We start from the raw sequence: 19,639 nt of genomic DNA on the forward strand, positions 1-19,639 counted from the left end.
CACGGGGTCTGTGGCCGTTTGGTTCAATGCAGGCTGGCCTCTCAGTTCTCTGAGTTCCTGTTCGTGGGAGTGCTCTGCGTGGAATCCTAGTAGATTCTCTCTATTAGGAATTACAAGGGATTACCAGCTCAACCCAGTTTGTCCACAGTTGATTTATTTGAGGCCTAGGAGGTGATGCTGTCAGGGTTCATCTGCACAGTACCTAAGCTACGGAGCTGTGCAGCTGAGCTCAGGTGATGCTGATAGGGTTCATCTGCACAGTGAAGCTCCGTGTATCCATCAGCTAGGGTTTTAAATAGTGTTCCCTCTGCTTCATCCATCTAAGATTTAAAAACAAACAACAAACAAAAACTTCAACTGAAGTGTAGTATCTAGGCATGTAAAAGCAAATGCGGCATGATGACCCTCATAAACACTTAAGCATATACTACTCTCTAAGTGACAAAGAGCACAAGAGCCTGGGCTGGGGACATGGCTCCACCGGTAAGCGCTGGCGTGCAAGGGTGAAGACCCGAGTTTGGATCCCCAGTACCACATAAAAGCTAGGGTTCAGGGTCAGCCTGGGCCACATCATGAGGCCTGCTCTAAAAACCATCACTTTCATCACCAAGGGAAACTAGAGCTTTGTTTGAGAGATTAAAAATGCTTATCCAAAGTGGGCATGGTGGAACACATCTGTAACCCAGTCCTTTGAAGTCTGAGATCAGACTGGGTTGTCTAGTGATAATGTCTCAGAAAACAAGAATGAGCACCTGAGAGGCAGAGGCAGTGAATCTCTGTGAATTCAAGACCAGCCTGGTCCACATGGTGAGTTCCAGCTGGTGGGTGCTACAAAAGAAAAACAAACAAACAAACAAACAAAAACACTTAAAAGTTCAACTAAAAATACAAAGTAAATTTCACAAAACAGTTTCCTTTGCTTGTTCATGTTTGAAGACCTTCCAGCCGTCACGATAGTCGTAGCCACTTGCCGTCCACTCTACCAGGCGTGGGTTCTGATGCTTGGGATGCATGACGAAGGCGCTGTGAGATGGCTCAGTAGGGAAAAGTGCTTGCGGCCAAGTCTGGTGACCCGGATGTGATCCCCAGGACCCACACGATAGGGAAAAACTGACTTCTGCAAGGTGTCCCCTGACCTCTTTCCACATGTGTCCTTACACACACACACACACACACACACACACACTTTTAAAGATGTCACGAGGTTGGGTTGGCAGTTAAGCTTGTTTCACATAGGTATTAAGGAATCGCCTTCCCTTTGGTGGCATAGAAGAGATGGCTGGCCTAGGATTCAAGCTCAAGCCCTTCAATTCCCAACACCTAAACCCTGTGCTAGTTGCAGAATGGACGGATTCTGAGAGTGCACGTGTACCCTGGCTTCTTGTTCTTAGACCTCTGGTAGAGAATATCAGAATCAAGTGAACGTGGTCTCCCTGACCATGCAGCCTAGCAGGTGTTGTCGAGGAAGACTTGCTTCCGAGCCATACTGTTGAAGCCCAGGTGGCCTCTGCTGAAGTGTGTTCCCCTTCTCTCCCTCCTCTTAGCACTTGATCTGCCTGCATAGTTTCTCTTTACTGTCAAAGCCTCCTCTCATCCCCCAGCTGGACAAGAGTAAATTCTGTGGTATTGACCTCAGCACCCACACATGACTGTTGCTATGGCTAAGGCCCTTCTCTCCAGAGCCGAAAGATGGCTGTAACAACTTGTTTTGTTTCTAATACATGCTTACGTTCTAGTTGCATTCTGATTATTTTTATGCTTGCCTCAGAGAATGCCTGGGTTTTAGAGGCCTTTTTGGTCTGTCAACCAATTTATATATCTGTTAGCCAAAAAAAAAAAAAAAAAAAAGAACAACTTTCCAAGGGAAAACGAGTCCACATCTTTTGTGTAATTGGAGCCAAGGAGAGCAGTCGGGACAGCTGACATTGAGGTGGCTTAGTTGCTTTCCATTTGACGCTAGAAAGAGAAGCTTGCTACTTCATCGAAGGGGCAGCATTTTCCAAAGCCTCTTTTTTTAAAAATTTATTTTTATTTTATGCGTATGTTGTTTTGCCTGTATGTGTGTGCAGTGCTGATGGAGGCCAGAAGAGGGCATCAGTTCCCCTGGAACTCAAGTTACAGATTGTGTGAATCACCGTGTGGGTGCTAGGAGTCAGTCCAGGTCCTCCAGAAGAGCTGTCAGTGCCCTTAACCACTGAGCCATCTCCTTTTCTTTTGCTTTGATACAAAGTCGGTTATGTAGCCCAGGCTGGCCTTGAACTCACAAAGATACACCTGCCTCAGCCTCTCAACTGCTGGGATTAAAGACTTGTGCCAAAAATGAGCCTTCGTAAGGGATGCTTTCGGTGACTGATGACTCCCAAGCCTGTTTTTCAGGCTGTGGGGTAAATCTTGAGCTGGTCAGTTTGTGGGTACAACCATTACAAGGTTTCCTACAGGGATCAGCTCCAGGATTCACGAATACTAAAATCTGAGGTTGCTGGAATCTCTCTACACAGTGGCAAAGTATGCACATGAATTGCAGTCCTGCAGATTCAAGTCATCTCTAAATGGCTTAAATACAGGGTAAATGTAAATGCTGTAGGAATGCTTGTTTTATTGCACTGGGATTGAACCCAGGATCTGTCACTGAGCTGCATCCCCAGTACTGAAGTTGGTGCATTCAGCGACAACAAGAAAGTCCCAGCAGTTTTTTTCAGTTAGGATATTCATTGTAGAAAACAATAGGTTCCGTGGTGACATTTTTGTATGTGTATATCATGTACTTTGATCATGTCCTCCATTATCCTTTTTCTCTCCCCCTCCTGGTTCCCCAAGTTCTCCTTCTACTTACATGCCTTATATTCATATTTTTCAATTTTAGTATCTATATATATATATATATGTATATGTGTCTGTACAGTGTGTATGTGCACATTTGTAGTACCTGTGAATGCAGGCAATATGGGTGTACATGAGTATAGAGGTCATAGTCTTCATTTTCCCTTCGGACACACATACCAAATGCATACAAGTGTCTGGGGCTGCCTGTGTCTTTCTCCCATCTCCCAAGTAGCAGTACTGGGATCTTAGACACACATGCAGCTACAGCTCTACAAGGTTCCAGGAACTCAAGCTCGGGCCCTCACACTTCTACCTCAGGCATGGAGTGAATCATCTTCCCAGCCCTTTATGTTCCCATAATATTAAGGCCAGATTCTGCAAATAAGAGAAAACAGGACATCTTTCTGAACTTGGTGTGGTCTCCTCTGTTTACCTTTGTCTATTCTTTATTTATTGACAGGCTGTTACAAGAAGCTTTCCTTGCTAGCCGCTTTGGTTTATCACCCACCAGTTGCCTGGGCTCTGCCGAGTTGTAGTCCCCAAATAACACACAAGACACTGTATTAATTATGAAGCTGTTGCCCTTGCTTGTTTCTTACTGGCTAGCTCTGACTTAAGTAATTACCCCATAATTGTTAATCTAAGTATTTCTCTTACCGGAGAATAGTTCCGGGCTTCCTACCCCATGGCGGTTACATCTCGAACTCCTGTGTTTCTCCTTCCCAGAGTCCTCCTGGACTCCTAGTCCCTTCTATCTAGGTTTCCTATTGGCTCAACAGTACTTTATTGACAAATGCACAGGACTTCCCCCAACAACGGGCAGTTAGGCTGGTTCTGTAGCTGTTATGAATAGTGCTTTAGGAAGCACAGATCTGCTGTTGTATGTGACCTAGGTTCCTGCAGGGGAACCCAGGAACGGCAGGGCTGAATCACGGAGCGGTTGTTTCTAGCTTTCCAGAGAATTCCACACGAACGCCCCTGGGAGCCGCAGCAGGTTACATGGCAGCCCCCTCCTTTCTCAGCGTCCTCACCAGCATTTGTGGTCTGTTTTCATCGTGGCACCATTCTGATTGGTGTGAGTGGGCCGGAGAGGCATTTGCACTCTTTTGATGACTACCGATGATGAGCCTTTTATATAAAGTCTCTACCATTTGTACTTCAGAAAACTTTCCGTCCACTGCTCCTTTTTTGACGATTTGGTTTTGCGGGTGTTTAGGGTTTTTTTTGTGTGTGTGTGTTAGTCTTTATAGATCCTAGCAATTACGTTCCTGTCAAATGTATAGCTAGCAAAGCTATTTTTCTCTACACTGTAAGCTGTTGCTTTACTTTGATACTTTGCTATGCAGAAACCTTTTAATTCCACAAAGTCTCATTCATCAATTCTTTCTATTATTTCTTGACCTATTTGAGTCTTGTTCAGGGAATCCTTGCCTGTGTTTATATCTTAAACTGTTCTATCCTAGCAACTCTGATCTCTTGGCTCTTCCATTAAGGTCTTTGATTTTTTTTTTTTTTCAGAGCAAAGGTAGGTGTCTAGTTTCATTCTTCTGCACATGGATATTCGGTTTCCCAGGTGTCTTTTCTTCCATTTATGTTTGGGACACTGTGTGTGTGTGTGTGTGTGTGTGTGTGTGTGTGTGTGTGTGTCTTTTCAAGACAGAGTTTGTCTATGTAACAGCCCTGGCTGTCCTGGAACTCACTTTGTAGACCAAAATGACCTTGAACTCACTGAGATCCACCATGCTCTGCTCAATTATTTATTTGGGACAGAGCATCATTATGGAGACCAGACTAGCTTCTAACTGCAGAGAGATATGCTTGCCTCTGCCTCTTGAATGCTGGGATTAAAGGTGTGTGCCACTGCCCCACCAAGTTTTTTATATTCTTGATCAAGACTGGTTGAATCCACAGATTCCAAACTCTGAAATATGAAGGGCCAGCTAGACATATAGAAACTGAGAACGCTGTCCAGTTGAAGCCTAAAATGTCATAGTGTGCGTTACTAGTCACTGATACAGCGCCAGGTGTCATGAGGGAGCCTGAGGAGCCCTCTTGGAGTTTATGGCCTGGCCGCATCCACAGGCAGCAGTGTTGTCTGCACCTCTTTCTAAAACCAGCTCAGTTTTCTTAAAAGATCTTAGAGCAGGGTAGATTGTTGGAGGTAGAGAATAATGTTACTGTTATTTGCACATTTTTGAGAAAGGAGCTTTAGTTTGGCTGAATGTATAAATTTAACCACTCAGCAAGCAAACATTCTTTCCTTTTTCTTTTTTTTTTTTTTCTTTTCAACATATTGTTCTTCCTTTCCTTGGCACTATGATGCCTATTTCCATTGCTCAGATTGGAATTTCAGCTTGCACCTCAGCCTGCCCTGGCTGCAGGATCAGTGCATGTCTCTGAAGCCTGTCTCCCTAGTGGGTGGTTTCCTGGCGGAGATTATCAGGCACACAGTGTGTCCAGGAGCACTCCCTTCCTCTCAGGTCCATGCGCTCATGCTTGATTAGGTCCACATTCAGCTAAGGCAGCCATGGTAGCAGCAGGCCCTTAGGGGTTGGCTTAACCCAATGGCATGATGCTTTCAGTGTCTAAAATGTTCCGTATAAATGGCTGGCCACAGAGAATAGCTGGGGTCATCACCAAATGCCTTCCTGCTGTCACTCAGCTCTGAGAAAAGAAAAGCCACTGGATCTTGGAAGTGCCCATGTGTGGTGGTTTGAATGAGAATGGAATGTTTGGTCTGTAGATAGCAGAGCTGCCATCTGTGTGTGGTGATTTAAATGAGAAGTGTGCCACGTAGGATCATGTATTTGAACACCAGTCCTCAGTTACTGTTTGGGAAGGTTGTAAAACGCAGGGTTTCTCTCTGTAGCTTTGGAGCCTAACGTGGCACAAGCTCTGTAGACCAGGCTGGCCTCAAACTCACAGAGATCCACCTGCCTCTGCCTCCCGAGTGCTGGGATTAAAGGCGTGCATCACTGCTGGGTTTTGGATCTTGTCTACAAATGTTGATCTCTTTCCACAGACTTTGGAATGAATAAACAATGTTTGTCATTTCCTTAAGCACATTAATTACTGCCTAGGTGGGTTGGGGTAAACACACAACCCAGGAGCTGCTGGTCACCCAGCAGCCCTGCTGCACAGCCCCGCTGTCCCTGCAGCCTCCTGTCTGATGGGTCTGACCCAGCTAAGCGGGCAATAACTTCAGAGTGCAGTATGCAGACTCTGTCTGTTAGCAGTGCTGTATTCTCACGTACCAGAAAAGAGCTCCATGGCGTTTGATTATTAATTAGTGTGTTTGCTCTTTCATGCAAGGTCAAAGGTTTGTAGTCAAGGCTCTTTTCCACTGTCTCTTTACTGCTGGTATTATATGTGTGAAGTGCTGTATCCAGTTTGATTGGTGGTTTTGTATGAAAGCAATTTAGCTGGATACAAGGCAGAGGCTCTACCACAGAGCTGTAACCTCAGTCTGAGATACAGCTGAAACTGTAAAGTCACTCACTGGAAAAGATGGCTCTCCTTGAACTGGTTGTTTTATGATGAACCCGACACTTAGAGCAGCCCCACCCCTCGTGCCATATTTCTGGGTACAGTGTTAATACATTTTTTTGTTTTGGCTGTTTATTTTGTTTGTTTAAGACAGGGTTTCCCTGTATAGCCCAGGCATAACTGAACTCTGAATCATTGTTTCTTAGCCTCCTGAGTGCTGGGGTGCCTAGCTCTTGCCACTTTGAAATGTGGCTTGTCATGCTCATTTCCAAGGATGCTGGCCAGGTTGACAGTTTAGGCAACACCTGGCCCTTCATCAACATGGCTCATCCTTTGGCCCCTCATTCTGCTGTTTGCTTTGTACGTTTTGAAGGGCTTAGGACCTGCTCGTTGACTGTCTGCAAAACTACAGTGGGGGGGTCCTAGAATAATGGTAAAGTTGGGACCAGCACTAGATGAGAAATCTCGAAGAATTGGGCACTTAGTGAACAGTAATAAATGGAGCACTCTGTCATGTACTTTTGGCTTTGGTTTTGTTTTGGTTTGAACTTGACAACAGCCAGCTAGTATTTTGCCCCTGGATTTTTCCAGACTCAGGAGAAAAGTACAACAGGTGTTAAAATTCCTGGAGCATGGCAAAGGATCCTAGCAGCAGGAGAGACTGTGGGCCATTCTGCTGTCACTTCTCACCTGGAGTCACTTAGCTGTTTGGATGAGCCATCTCAGAAAATGCTGTCCACTTGGAGATTTGTAGTGTGAGCTTTTATCTCGACTGTCCCTCTCTTAATGTGAGTGCAGTGGCCACATTAAAATATGAGTCTGGGAGCTGGGAAATGGATCAGTTGGTAAAGTGCTTGGTAAGCATGCATGGGGACCTGGGTTCAAATCTCAAGCACCTATGTAAAAAGCCAGGCATGCAGTGTGCACTTGCAATTCCAGCATTGGAGAAGTAGAAACAGGATTCCTGGCCAGCCAGCTGAATTAGCCAGCTCCAGATCCAGCAAAATCAGGTGGACAGCAATAGAGGAAGACAGCCAGTGTCATTCCCAGTCCTCCCTCCTCCCCTCCCCCATCACACACCCAAAAACTCCACAGTGCTCTGTTAGGAGAAACTGCACCCCAGTAGGATCCAGCGCAGCAAAGTGACAGTGCAGACTTCATGAGCATCTAAGCGTTTGCCTGAGGAAGGCCAGTAGGAGATGTGGGGACTCGGATTCCTGCTGAGCCAGAGCTGACATACTGACCACTGGTGAAGAGGACGGAGCCTCACCAGCATGGGAAGAGGCAGAAAGCCTCCAGGGTCCTGGCTGCTTGATGCTTCACCAACGTGCATTTCTGTATTCATCGTCACACAGCCACTGCCTGAGGGAACACTGTTGTCATGTTGACATTTTTTAATGCTGTAATTTTTAATTGTACAAAAGGAGTCATTTTGTATGCACTGTCTGTTCCAACTTTATGTTGGAAAGTTTTCTTGGAGGCCAGTGATTTGGGGTGTTCCTATTTAGAATTCTTATCTTCCTCTGTCTTTGTGTTTTTTTTTTAATGCAAACAATTTATTTTATGTAAAGTAACTTCTTTTTATAAATAATCTTATTTTACATATCAATTCCCCCATTCCCTCACCCTTCCATCCTTCCATGCCCCCCACCAGCCCCCCCAACCCACTCCCCAAGGATAGTGAGGCCTTCCATGGGGGACCATCAAAGTCTGTCACATCATTTGGGGGAGGGCTTAGGCCCTCTTTCATGTATCTGGGCTGCAATACTGCCCCTCCATAAGGAATGGGCTCCCAAAGTCCATTTGTGCTCTAGGAATAAACACTGGCTCCACTGTTAGAGGTCCCATAGAATGCCCAGGCCTCCTGGCTGGCACCCACACTGCCTTTTGTCTTAGTCACACCTTTTTTTCCTCCTGTTCACTGAACCTGAGGCCTACTGGTTCAGTCAGTAAACACCCGGGATTCGCCTGTCTCCATACCCTTAGCCCCTGTGACAGCGCCCACTTTTTATGTGGGTGCTGGGAATCAGAACTCAGGCCTCATGCTTGCAGAGCAAGCCATCTCATACCCCGTACCTGGACGGCTGCTTCTGGACCCTGTGCAGCAGGGTACCACCTATGCTTCATTGCTAATGACATCATTGTTTATAGTTGTAAATAGTTGTCACTCAATTTTATTCCCTTGCACATTAAAAACAAAAAGCAAGCAACAAAAAAAACCAGTGTGTTCTATTGAAAAGATTGCAGACTGTTGCTTATCAGAAACGTTTGGGATGTTGGCATTTTTGTATCCGTAAGCCAAACTCAGAGTTCTTTTAAGTTCTGTTTTGAATTGCATCTAAGGTAAGCGTGAGTACTGAGACTTCATTCGTGAGAAGAAAGAAGTCACGTAGCAGGGAAGATGGACCCACGCTGCAAGAGCCATTTCTGCAGAGCTCCTTGGAGGAGAGGACGGCAGAGGAGCAGGCCCTGGGCAAAGTCCTTCATGATTCTGAGTCGGGGGAGCCGACACCCCTCCCTCCTTCCCACTTGTGACTGAGCATGTCGTACTGGCCTGGAACAGTGGCCACAGGCTCAGTTTCTGGCCCACAGAGCTGACAGGACAGGCGCAACACTGGACAGTAGGAGCTTTTTACTATCACTGCAGGGCACCGTTGATGCTGACTGATGGTGTGTAATGTTGCCAGTGTTTGTGAAAGTGGTAAGAGTAATATAACATCTTCTCATGGATGTTTCAGAAACTCTGTGTGTTGCGTGCTCGAGTATGCACGAACAAACCTGTGTATGTGGAAGCCAGTGGACAACTTAGTCATCCTCAGGCCCCATCCACTTTTTATTGTTGTTGACACTGTTTCCTCGCTGTCCTGAAACTTTCTGGTGGGTCAGACGGTGGGCCAGTGAGCACAGGGATCAGTTGTCTGTCTGTCCTTCCCTGGGCTGGAATTACAAGTCTGTGTGTCTGCACCTTGCTGTACTTGAAGAATGCCAAGATCTAATTCAGGCCCTAGTGGTGGCAAGGCAGCAACTTTCTGATTGAGTTAGCTTCCCAGCCCTGCTTCAAAGGTGTGTGTTTGTTTTATGTCTATGTGTGTTTTGCCTGCATGTATGTGCATCACATGTGTGCATCACGTGTGTGCCTTAATGTATGTGCATCACATGTGTGCCTGCAGAGGTCAGAGAGGGCATCGGATTTCCTGGAACTGAGTTACAGATCATTGTGAGCTTCCAGATGGCTGCTGAGAATCAAACCTAGGTCCTCTCTGAGAGCAGCCAGTGCTCTTAACCTCTGTGGCACGTGCCCGGGGCTGTGACTTCACAGCCCTTCTCGTGTGCCCAGAGCTGCTCCTCATCGAGGCTGCTCGCCCAACCTGCTCTCTGGCTTGTTCTCTCCAGAGACAAACTGTCTGATTACGTGATCTGCTTTCTTCATCGTGTGGCTGCAATTTACCCGTGTTGATGGATGGTGCTACTTCATTTCAGCTGGTGAACGGTGTGTGGGGCACTTGCACCAGTGGACATTGAGGTAGTGTAGTTTTCTCTGCAAACAGAGGCTGAACACAGTCTGCTGCCTGTCTCTGCTTATGTGGGGCAGTCACCAAGAGGGTGGACATGCTATCTTGAGGCTGTACGATTTTGAGTGTTTTTAACTTCGGTCTGTGTGTTTGGCGTAGTTCTCCTTTCTTCAGTGTGTCTGTGCAAGTCCCTAGCCTTGGGACTCTTGGCATCCTGAATGTTTGCTGGTGGAATTGAGACCTCTCGTGTTTTATGGGATGAAGTTCCTTGTTTACTGGCATTTGATTTCTTGGAGTGTTTGGATTTGGGTCCTGGGGTTGGAGTCAGGGTCTTGCCCTTGCTTGGACAGGCATTCTGCCACTCAACTCCAGCCCCTGTTCAGGGTCTGAAAATTCAGACTCCCCGTCTTTGGAGATGACTACTCATACTGAGAGTAAGCCTCTTGGTTTGGAAGACGGATGTCCACAATTTAGAGTAAGGAGAATCAGGGACCATGTTCAGTTTTGGTTCTAAACATGTCTTGGTCTTGAGTCATTCTGAGGGATTCTGCCACCCAGTGAGACCCCAATGTCTGGACCAGCTGGAGCTAGGCAAGACCTTCCTGAGGGCCCCCACAGGAGTCTCAGGAGAACTCTCTGGACCTACAGCTCAGGGTGGAGACTGGCCATGGTAGATACAGTAGTAACACCACTGCTCTGCCTGTCTGTCTGTCTGTCTGTCTGTCTGTCAGAACAGCTGCCCACCTCTGCCCTCTCAGGTAACTTTCCACAGAGCAGTCAGGTTGTTTGTTTTAGTTGAGGGTACAGAAAGAAACACAGCTCCCACCACAAAGGGAATAGGATACATTTATTCTGGAGCCAGAATCAGTGACCATGGCTCTGGAACAGAAATTTAGTTTACCCCAAATACGTGTTCCAAAGTGGAAATGGTGTTTTATAGTAACAGCATAAAGGAAGTCATAAACTAAGGCACCTTCAAAGTCCATTGGTGGAAACACCAGGTAGGCAGAGCAGGAAAATCTGAGCCATTGGCCTCAGATGCCATCTGAGGATATTCTCATCCTTTGAGTTGGTGGAAGTTAGGGGTCCGTTTGTACATTCAAAGGCATTTACCTGGTAGTCACAAGTATGTCAGGTCACTCACATGTGGACAAGGGATGATAACGGCGTTTAAGTAATGGGTTAGGAGAGCGGAGGGGTAAGAGAGAGACCTGAGTTCCAACAGCAGAGACGTGCTTGCTTGTATGTATGCCGTGGGGCGGGGGTGTGCTAACGGCACCTTTGCCTTTATTTCCTGAATGTAGAAATAATACAGGACTCTCGGGAGAGCCTCGTCTGATCATCTGATGTCACTGCGTAGGATCCCTGTCCCTGTGCGTGTGTCCTTTCTCCAGCCTGAAAGCATGCAGTGTGCTCTGGATGAAGAACAGAGGCTCTGATTCAAATATTGGTGGCAGTTGCCATGGAGAAAGCTGTAGGCAGAGCTACACATGATTGATCCTCTTTATTATTTTAAAGGAAAGTACTTTTTACCTTGGTTCCCACGCATGTATCGCATCAATTTCAGATCCCTTTAATTTTTCTGTTCTGTGTTTGTATCCATGAGTTGAGGCACATGTCACGGTGTACATGTTGTGGTCAGAACAACTTGGGAGCTGGCCTGTCCTGATGCATTGTGGGATCTGGGGATTGAATTCTGGTCAGCAGGTCTGTGCACTGTAGCCCATCTCCATGCTGAGCCATCTCACTGGCTCAGGCCATTATTTAAAAAGCCACTGACCTGCCTTTCCATCTCTCTAGTCATACACCGAGGTCTCTAGCTGCCTGGATTTGTCTGTACAGGCCTGGTGGCCTGGCGTGTTTGTTCCCTGCCCAGAATACTTGTAAAGGATCTTCAGTGCCCCGGTCACTGTTGGGTAGGTGTGCCTGGAGGTTTTACTGGCAGCAATGGAGTAAGAGAAGAAACCATGACTAGGTAGTTTCAGCGATTCTTAAACAAAACTGGAAGCTGTTTCAGAGATTCTGCACCTTTGATGAACAGACATCAGGGAGGCGGAGATGGAAGAGTTGCTGTGGCTCATAGGTTCAAGACCAGCCTGGGCAGTATAACTCCACAGGCTCAATCTAACACAAATAAGAAGCCCTACTGGTGTTCTCATTTTAAAATCATACATAAGAACTTAACTAGGGCCTACAGCAGGGCTCAGTGGTCAAATGCTTGCCTACTTAGTGCAAGGCTATGGTTCCCATCCCTAACATTGAAAAAAAAACTATAAAAGAATTTGAGTTTCCACTGCCATGTTTCATGATTAAAATATTTGTACATTTTCCCACGCCACATGGTGTTGTGACTTTCTCACGTGTAGTCTGGAAACACAGCCGACTGCTGCTTCCTGCAGCTTTCCAGAGCCCCAGGCACTCGCTGCACCTGGAAGTAAGCGTAGGGAGGGAGGCTTTGAGTGGACGGTACCCATCAGCCCCTTCCCTTGGCCTCTGCTACCCCAAGAATGAAAGACACCAGAGACATCAGCTTCTCACTTTAGTGAAGGAACTGGAGTGCCGGGGAAGGGGGCATGTTTGTAATCCCAGCACTAGGGAGTCAGAGGCAGGAGGATCTCTGTGAGTGTGAGGCCAGGCAGGGCTGCATGGTGGACCCTGTCTCAAAACAAAACAAAGGGCAGTGAATGGTGTTCCAGGAGATGACACCTTATACCTGAGGTTGTTCTCTGTCCTCCACATGCAGATATAAGACAGAATTCATGTATCTCTCTCTCTATACACACACACACACACACACACACACACACACACACACACACACACACGGGGGGGGGGTGAGCTCTATGCCCTTTTCAAGTAAGTGGGATTGTCAGAGCAGGAGCACCATTTGTCTGCAAGTGAAGAGTGTGTGGGCTTCTACTCAGCTTGAAGTCCATAGGGAAGGAAATCTGTTTCCTGACATTGCGGTTCTCATGACTCTGACATGCAGGTTAGTCCTCTAAATGTAGACTCACCACCACACCTGGAACTCAGGGGAAAAGGTGATCCCTCCACAGGGCAAGCCTGCCACCCTTGTCCACTTCAAGGGAAGCAGACAACATCGGAGAGAGCCTGGCTGTCCACTGGCTACCCCAGGCAGTTTGTCTCTCCTCATCGCTGACTGCACACGCTGGCTTGTTCCCTTCCTTGCTGTGATGTCCTGCCTTCAACATCATGGCAGAAACCAAACACCTTTTTACTGCTGAGGTCCCCAACAAGAGTGTGAGCCAGAGCCCCAGGTAATTCCCTTGAGTCTCTCCTCAAGCTCTGGCTGAGAGCTGCCTTTGTGTTAGTCAGGGTTAGTGTGTTTCCAGTCTAGGTAGTGTCGGTAGCTCACAGTGGAGATTACAGACGAATCAAGCAACGAGGACAGTTCTCTCCAGCCGTGGGCTGTCTGCCCAGGCAGGACGGGCGCTAGGCTCTTCAGAACCTACCGTGGGAGTCAGGGTGTTTGCCTTCCCTGAGCTGCGCACAGTCCTTTAACATCTCTCAGGTGGTAGTTTGTAGCCCTCCTGCGGCCTGGCTCCTGCCTAATATGCTGGGCTCTGCCTCGGCTGCTGTCTGCCGAATTTGGTGTTAGGTTTTCTCTTGTAGTAAGAAAGCCAGATTGTTACCTGGCAAGTGATTTCTAGAACTTTCCTCAGCACTCCTTTTCTGTGGACCTATCTTCCCTCTGTCTGGGATGTACCTCTCCAGTGCTGGCTGCACAAGGGTGCCCGGTTGTCTCTGTCCCTCAGTGATGGTTCTGGCCTGGTCTCCTATGGATTTCTTTCCTTTTTTTAAAGAGGTTATTTCCACTGAAAGTAAGGTGTGTGATCAATCTCACCCTCCATAGATTTTGTATATTTGCTTTTGGGTTTTTTGGGGGGAGGTGGTGAATCATACTGATTAGCTTATAAAATACCAGATGTCCTCCTTAAAAGTAGGGATGTCTTGATGAGGATTGGGAAGGAGGTTGATCCTGCTAGAGGAGGCTGTAGTGTAATCTCTGGTGAGTTTGTGTCACCTGGAGTTGTTTGAGCTGAGGACTTCCTGCCAAGGACCTCTGGGGGTTGTGGGGCGCTGCTTTCTTACGCCTAGAGTAGCTGCCTGCATGTATGTCCATGTTCATCCCTGAGTAAACCACATGCTCTTTAGAAATGATCCAAGTGAGACTGGGCTGGAGAATGACAGGCTGTTTTTCTCTTCAAGAAAAAGAATAAATATAGAACAATGACTTTGAGGTCATTATTAACTCAGTTAAATACTTTAGAGCCCATAAAGACACAGACTGTGAATAAGTACTTCTGCACTGTTCACTGGGGGAGTATAGGAGCTAGAAAGGAATACCCTTCCCCTGAAATGGAAAGTTAGTTTCTAACCTCGCTGATTGCACCATCATCAGTCATCACTGAATGACTTCATCCATGGTAACAATCTGTTAATAGTATAAATTTACTTTTTTAAGAAGATATTTTAGACTTTTCTGTTGTTTTATTTATATGTTTTGAGACAAGGTTTTACTATGTAGCCCTGGCTGTCCTGGAATTCACTCCAGCTGACCTCAAACTCAGATCTGCCTGCCTCTGCCTCCCGAGTGCTGAGATTAAAGGTGTGTGTCACCACTGCCCAGCAGATGAAAATATTTGTTTGAGCAAGTTTGAGTTTATCCAGGTGAAAATTTAGGAGATCAAATCAGCCAAAATTTAAGATCACCAGGTGACACATAGACAGCAGTGATTGTCAGTCGTCAGTGCCATGTAATAAGCCATCCCGTAGCTTAAAAGCAGCAATGATTTACCTTCGCTGAGACTCTAGGTCTGCTGGGCCCTGCTGCCATTTCTGCTCTCTGTGGTGTCTGCTGACCTTCCATGTAGCTCAGTCCAACTACCCAGCTGGAGCTGGACAGACACAATAGCCTCCCTCATGGCTCAGAGCTGGGACAGGCTGCCTGGGTCAACTGGATGTATAGCAATATGGACCCGAGGAGAGGAAATGGAAATAGCCAGGCTTTGTGAGGGCGAAGCCCAGAACTGGCACAGAACTAGCTGCTCATGCCAGTCTGTTGTTGGGACAGATAGAAGAGTCCCCACTTATGCAGACGGGGGGGGGGGGGTAGAGGACTTGCTGGTCCTCGTGTTTGGTCACTAACATAGCCAGGGACACAACAGAAACACAGACTCACAAACCCTGACGTATGCATGGAGCTGTGTAAAAGCTGACAGGGGTTGTGGGTAAGTTCCCATCAACGAAAGCCTTAGGTTCTCATATCTGTGGTGGTCGAGTTTTTTCTTTGTTTCGTCAAACAGCTCTCAGTCGTGGAGTTTATAGAGTTGAAAGGATCTTTGTGGCTACTTGTCTTGCATTCTTCCGATTCAGTTTTAATCTGGAGAATTTTTGTGATCTGCCCATCCATAATTAGGAAATAAAATGGCATAGGCTATTTTTATTACAATGAGATTTGATGTAAGTAAATGTTCTTGTCTTTAACCAGAAAAGAAGCCATTACTTCAAAATGAAACAAATTAGGCCAGATTTATTGTCCTCATGTTCTAATTAAGTTTGTGCCCAAGCCTCCTTGCTTCTTACTAGGAGACAGTGAGTTTCCCACCCTTGTTCACATTCGTATTCTGCAAGTATCTGTTGATAGAATTGTGATTGTGGGGGCTTCTCCACAAATGTGCTGTGTGTACTCTGAGAGTACACTAATAATCAGCCTTCTCCACTACTAGAAATTTCTAACTCCTCCCCCATGGCTCCAAAGATACAATACACTTTGACAGACATTATGGAGATAGGCTTTTAGCTATGGCTCATTTGAAATAGTCTAAAAGTAAATTTTGAGAAAAATATTGATAATTTTTAATTAACTACATTTATCTAGTGTATTGTTGGGGTGTATGTACAGAAACAGTCTGCATACATAAGCTGGTTTTCTCTTCTACTAGTTCAGGTCGCTGTGTTGGTGGCCTACACCTCCTCCTCCTGAGACATCTCGCCGGCACAATGATTTTTATCCATTTTTTACAGATTTGTTTTATGTGCATGCATGTTTTGCCTGCATGTGTGTCTTACACCACATGTGTACCGGGTGTCAGAAGAGGGCATTGGGTCCCCTGGAACTAGAGTTGCTAGTGGTTGTGAGCCACCATGTGATGCTGTGAGCCCAGCTGGATCCTCCTAACCCTGAGCAACTTTCCTAGCTCACATTTTTTATTCTTAAATTTCTTTTTGCTTGCAAATGGTTTTATGGTTTCCACAGCCTTCAAAACCATGGCTGTGAATCTACACCAGTCCTTTTTTTCTTTAAATATTACTAATCTTACTCTGATGCTGACAAGCCAGAGATGCTTTCTTACTAGTGTTTCTTTATCTTTGGCAAGGCTGACAATTTTTCACGTTCGTTTAGATTTAGAACAGATTTCTTCCTCATTCCCTACATCTGAGTTACCTTTGGAAATATATTTTCCTCAGCAGTGTTTAGCATACGGCCCCAGGGCTAAAGAAAAAAACAGTAAGATGAGTGAACTGCAGCTTCCCCGACAGGCTTGGCGGCTGCTGTCTGGGCTGACGCGTTCCATGTGCCGCACAGGTGTGAGGTAGTACCCCCTTTTCCTTTTTCGTCCACCCATTGAATCCTCCAAGACTGTTTTCTTCCCTGTGTTTCTGGCTTTGCTTGAGCATGTTCTCAGAGCCCATGCTGAGCCCTCTAGGCTCCTCCAGAAAGTACAAAGTCGAGGAAGATGGGTAGGCACCCTGAATTTCACATGGGTCCCCTGGGGCTTTGTTTCTTGTTAGGGCTGACAAGTGTCAGTGGGATACTCTGAAACACTGTGTTCCACTGTGCTTCCAGAAGGTTCCTGGAAGCCACTTAGAAAAAGGCAGAGTCAGCCTGAGGAGGACAGTGGGTGGCGCAGGAGGCCTCAGCCACTACTTGAGCCTCTCTGGCATCCCTCCACTCCACCCCAGCCTGGGCAGCCACACGCCTCTTCCCTTTCTCTCTCTGTTCGCTCTAAGAAATGGAACCCTCAGGCTTTGAAACAACACTCACTGTGGCCTGCAGACCCAGTCACTGTCTCCCACCCTCAGATGAAAATTGCAAGTTCTGTGAGAGGCCCAGACACAGACTGACACAAGCGCTGGAAGAGCCAGCAGGGCCAGAGCACTCCATTTCCAGTCTGTCAGCCAAACCTCATTGTTGGAATGTTAAAGCATGGGGTATGGCTTTGCTAACGTTTGAAGAATGCTTCCTCACCAGGAAGGGGTGGGAGAGGAGCTGCATAGGAAATTCTTTCCTTCATACATAATAAGTTGTCACTGAATTTAAATAACTTGCAGTCACAAGGGATGCTAGTAAAGCCATTACACTGTATAGCAACTGTAAGCCCAGCTTCTGCAGGTCTGTGAGCTGGGTGAACCTGTAAGAACAGATTTGCTCCTCCAGCAGTCCCACAGGCCTTGCTGGTGTAGGGAAGCCAGCAACAGGGAGTCTGAGATCACTGGCGTTTCCGGTATGCTGGGGACCGCCCAGCTGGTTGCGTCTTGTCTTGTGGGTAGCCTGGCAGACAACGTGAGGCGTTCTTAGACAGGGAGGATAGTGAGGGACGGTGCAGCTGCTGCAGGGAAAATCTGAAGCTGGGCACGGCCCCTCACATGACATCCAGCAGGGCATCAGGAGGCAGCTGAACCTGGTGCCTAGGGATGGAGCTCTTGAACAGCAACCAGGGGCTTGACCTGACTAGGCTGCAGGGTAAGGGAATGAAGAAATGACAGCCAGCCAAAGACAGAGAAACAGAAAAGCAGCCTAGCCTAGTCGTGGGGGGCGGGGGTTGGGCTCCCAGATAGAGAAACTGTAGCATGTCTGTTGCATACAGTTGAACAGAGGCAGAATTGTTGCATACAACTGAACAAGAAGATGTGGTTATACAGTATAGATAAACAAGGAGGGGGTTTACAGTATACAGCTGGACCAAGGAAGCAGTCTTAGCGAATCTCAGTGGATCAGTCTCTGTAGGGAGCAGTCTTCAGGCAGTAGCCATAGTATGGGGTGGAACTATGATGGGCATTCTCTGCAGCACTATCAACAGCCACATATGGACCAAGAGGGAAGGTTCTGCCATTTCCATGAGCCAAACCTGGACTTGTAACCTAGACAAAACCAGAGATAGGTATTAAGGCCTGGCAAAAGAAGGCCTTATATAATTATGATTAAAAGAATAAAATATGAAGTATTAGAGGCATTTGATTCTTAAAACCCAACAAAAGTCATCTTTATATTTTCTACCAGAGACACATAGGTATGGCAGCTGATGTTGAAATGACCCTGGAATACAAGGGCAGCAAACATCTCCCTCAATCCCCATAGCAGCCCTAGGTAGTTTCATTTCCCAGATGAGGAAGCTGGTGCTCAGAGTAGGTAGAAAATTGTGAAGGCTACATGGCTGCAAAGAGTGGTGTGTGTGTGTGTGTGTGTGTGTTCACGAGTGTGCATATATGCACTGAGTAGCTTGCCTCTATATTTGAGCTCAGTACTGTTTTTTGGAGTGGTCATAGACAGTTCTGGATCAGGGTTCAGAACACTGGCTCAGTGCTCTAAGAAAGCAAGGGGAGAGGCCAAGTTGCTCTGCAGGCACTCAGCTGCACTCACCTCTGGAGACCTCCCACCAGGCCCCATCACAATGTCGTGTGTATGTCCTTGCATGTTGAGACCTGTGCTCCTGGTGGACTTAGAAACAGAGTCTGGGCTTCCTTTAGCTCTTAACACACAAGTTGGGGAGGCTCTGGGGGTGGAGCATTTACGGCACATGTGAGGCCTGGGGTCCCATCCCCAGCACCACAAATTAAAACAAAAGCCCATGATCGCCGGGCATTGGTGGTGCACATCTTTAATCCCAGCACTCTGTGAGTTCGAGGCCAGCCTGGTCTACAGAGCTAGTTCCAGGACAGCCTCCAAAACAATACAGAGAAACCCTGTCTCAAACCCCCCCAAAAAAAAAGCCCATGATCATTTGGAATATGTACAGGAGCACATTTGAGAGTTGGTGTGTACAAACTACAGATTTGCTAACCGTGTGGTGATGGACAGATAATACAAAGGGCAGTTTTGTCAATTAAACTATTATAAACATGCTGGCTCATGAATGTCACTTGGGTTCACAATTAAAAACATGCTTGCCACTCCCTCCAAATCTGCCTGAGGTTTCACTGGACCCCTCCTGCTAAGTCTGTAGGTCCGAAGCACAGGGTGCTCGCAGACCTTGACATCTGGGAGCTTAGCTTCATAACAGGTGACAAGCTCTTTCCTCTCACTGCCATTGCCTGGCTGTTGTCAGGTCCTGAAAGTAAGGAGCTTAGGCAGATAACTTACCCTGGAAGAGACAGTCAGGTCACACAAAGCAGCTGTACTCTCAGTGCCAAATGTCTGTGGTCAGGGGCAGCTCCACTTGGCACATTTTTAGTAGGAACAAAAGAGATGCGGTCTTACAGCAGCCTTCCCTCCAGTCCTTGACAGTTGTGTAGACATGACCTCATCACATAGCTTAGCCATGAAGCAGGGAAGGTGAGGTGTCATCACCCGGCCTCAGGTGAGGTGGAAAGTGCCTCATGTCTGAGTGCTGCTGCCTTCTCCCCTGGCAGCCCCATATGGTGAGCACTGGCTCTTCTGTCAGACAGAGTGCTGCCTCCTAGAGTCCCACAGCCATTTCCCAGCCTGCATCGCCCGCTCTTCTGCTCTTCCTCTGTGTAGCAGCACCTCAGACCCACATCTAGGCTCATCCCTGCTTCCTTTGGCCTTGAGTGAT

At 47.0% G+C, this 19,639-nt stretch overlaps 1 protein-coding gene across 2 annotated transcripts in view; it reads left to right on the forward strand.

The window, feature by feature from the left end:
* Lats2 (large tumor suppressor kinase 2) overlaps nucleotides 1-19,639 on the forward strand; it is a 55,852-nt gene that overhangs the window by 22,628 nt on the left and 13,585 nt on the right. Inside the window, exon 1 of one of the 2 annotated variants that reach the window (XM_021230257.2) lies at nucleotides 8,972-9,010. The exons of the other annotated variant lie outside the window; for it this stretch is intronic. Coding sequence (XP_021085916.2) covers nucleotides 8,987-9,010 — 24 coding nt within the window. The 5' untranslated portion in view covers nucleotides 8,972-8,986. Of the gene's footprint in view, nucleotides 1-8,971; nucleotides 9,011-19,639 lie in introns of those variants that run through there. 2 annotated transcript variants of the gene reach the window in all.

This window comes from Mesocricetus auratus, unplaced genomic scaffold, assembly GCF_017639785.1.
Source record: "Mesocricetus auratus isolate SY011 unplaced genomic scaffold, BCM_Maur_2.0 Super-Scaffold_100707, whole genome shotgun sequence".
Taxonomy (NCBI): Eukaryota; Metazoa; Chordata; class Mammalia; order Rodentia; family Cricetidae; genus Mesocricetus; species Mesocricetus auratus.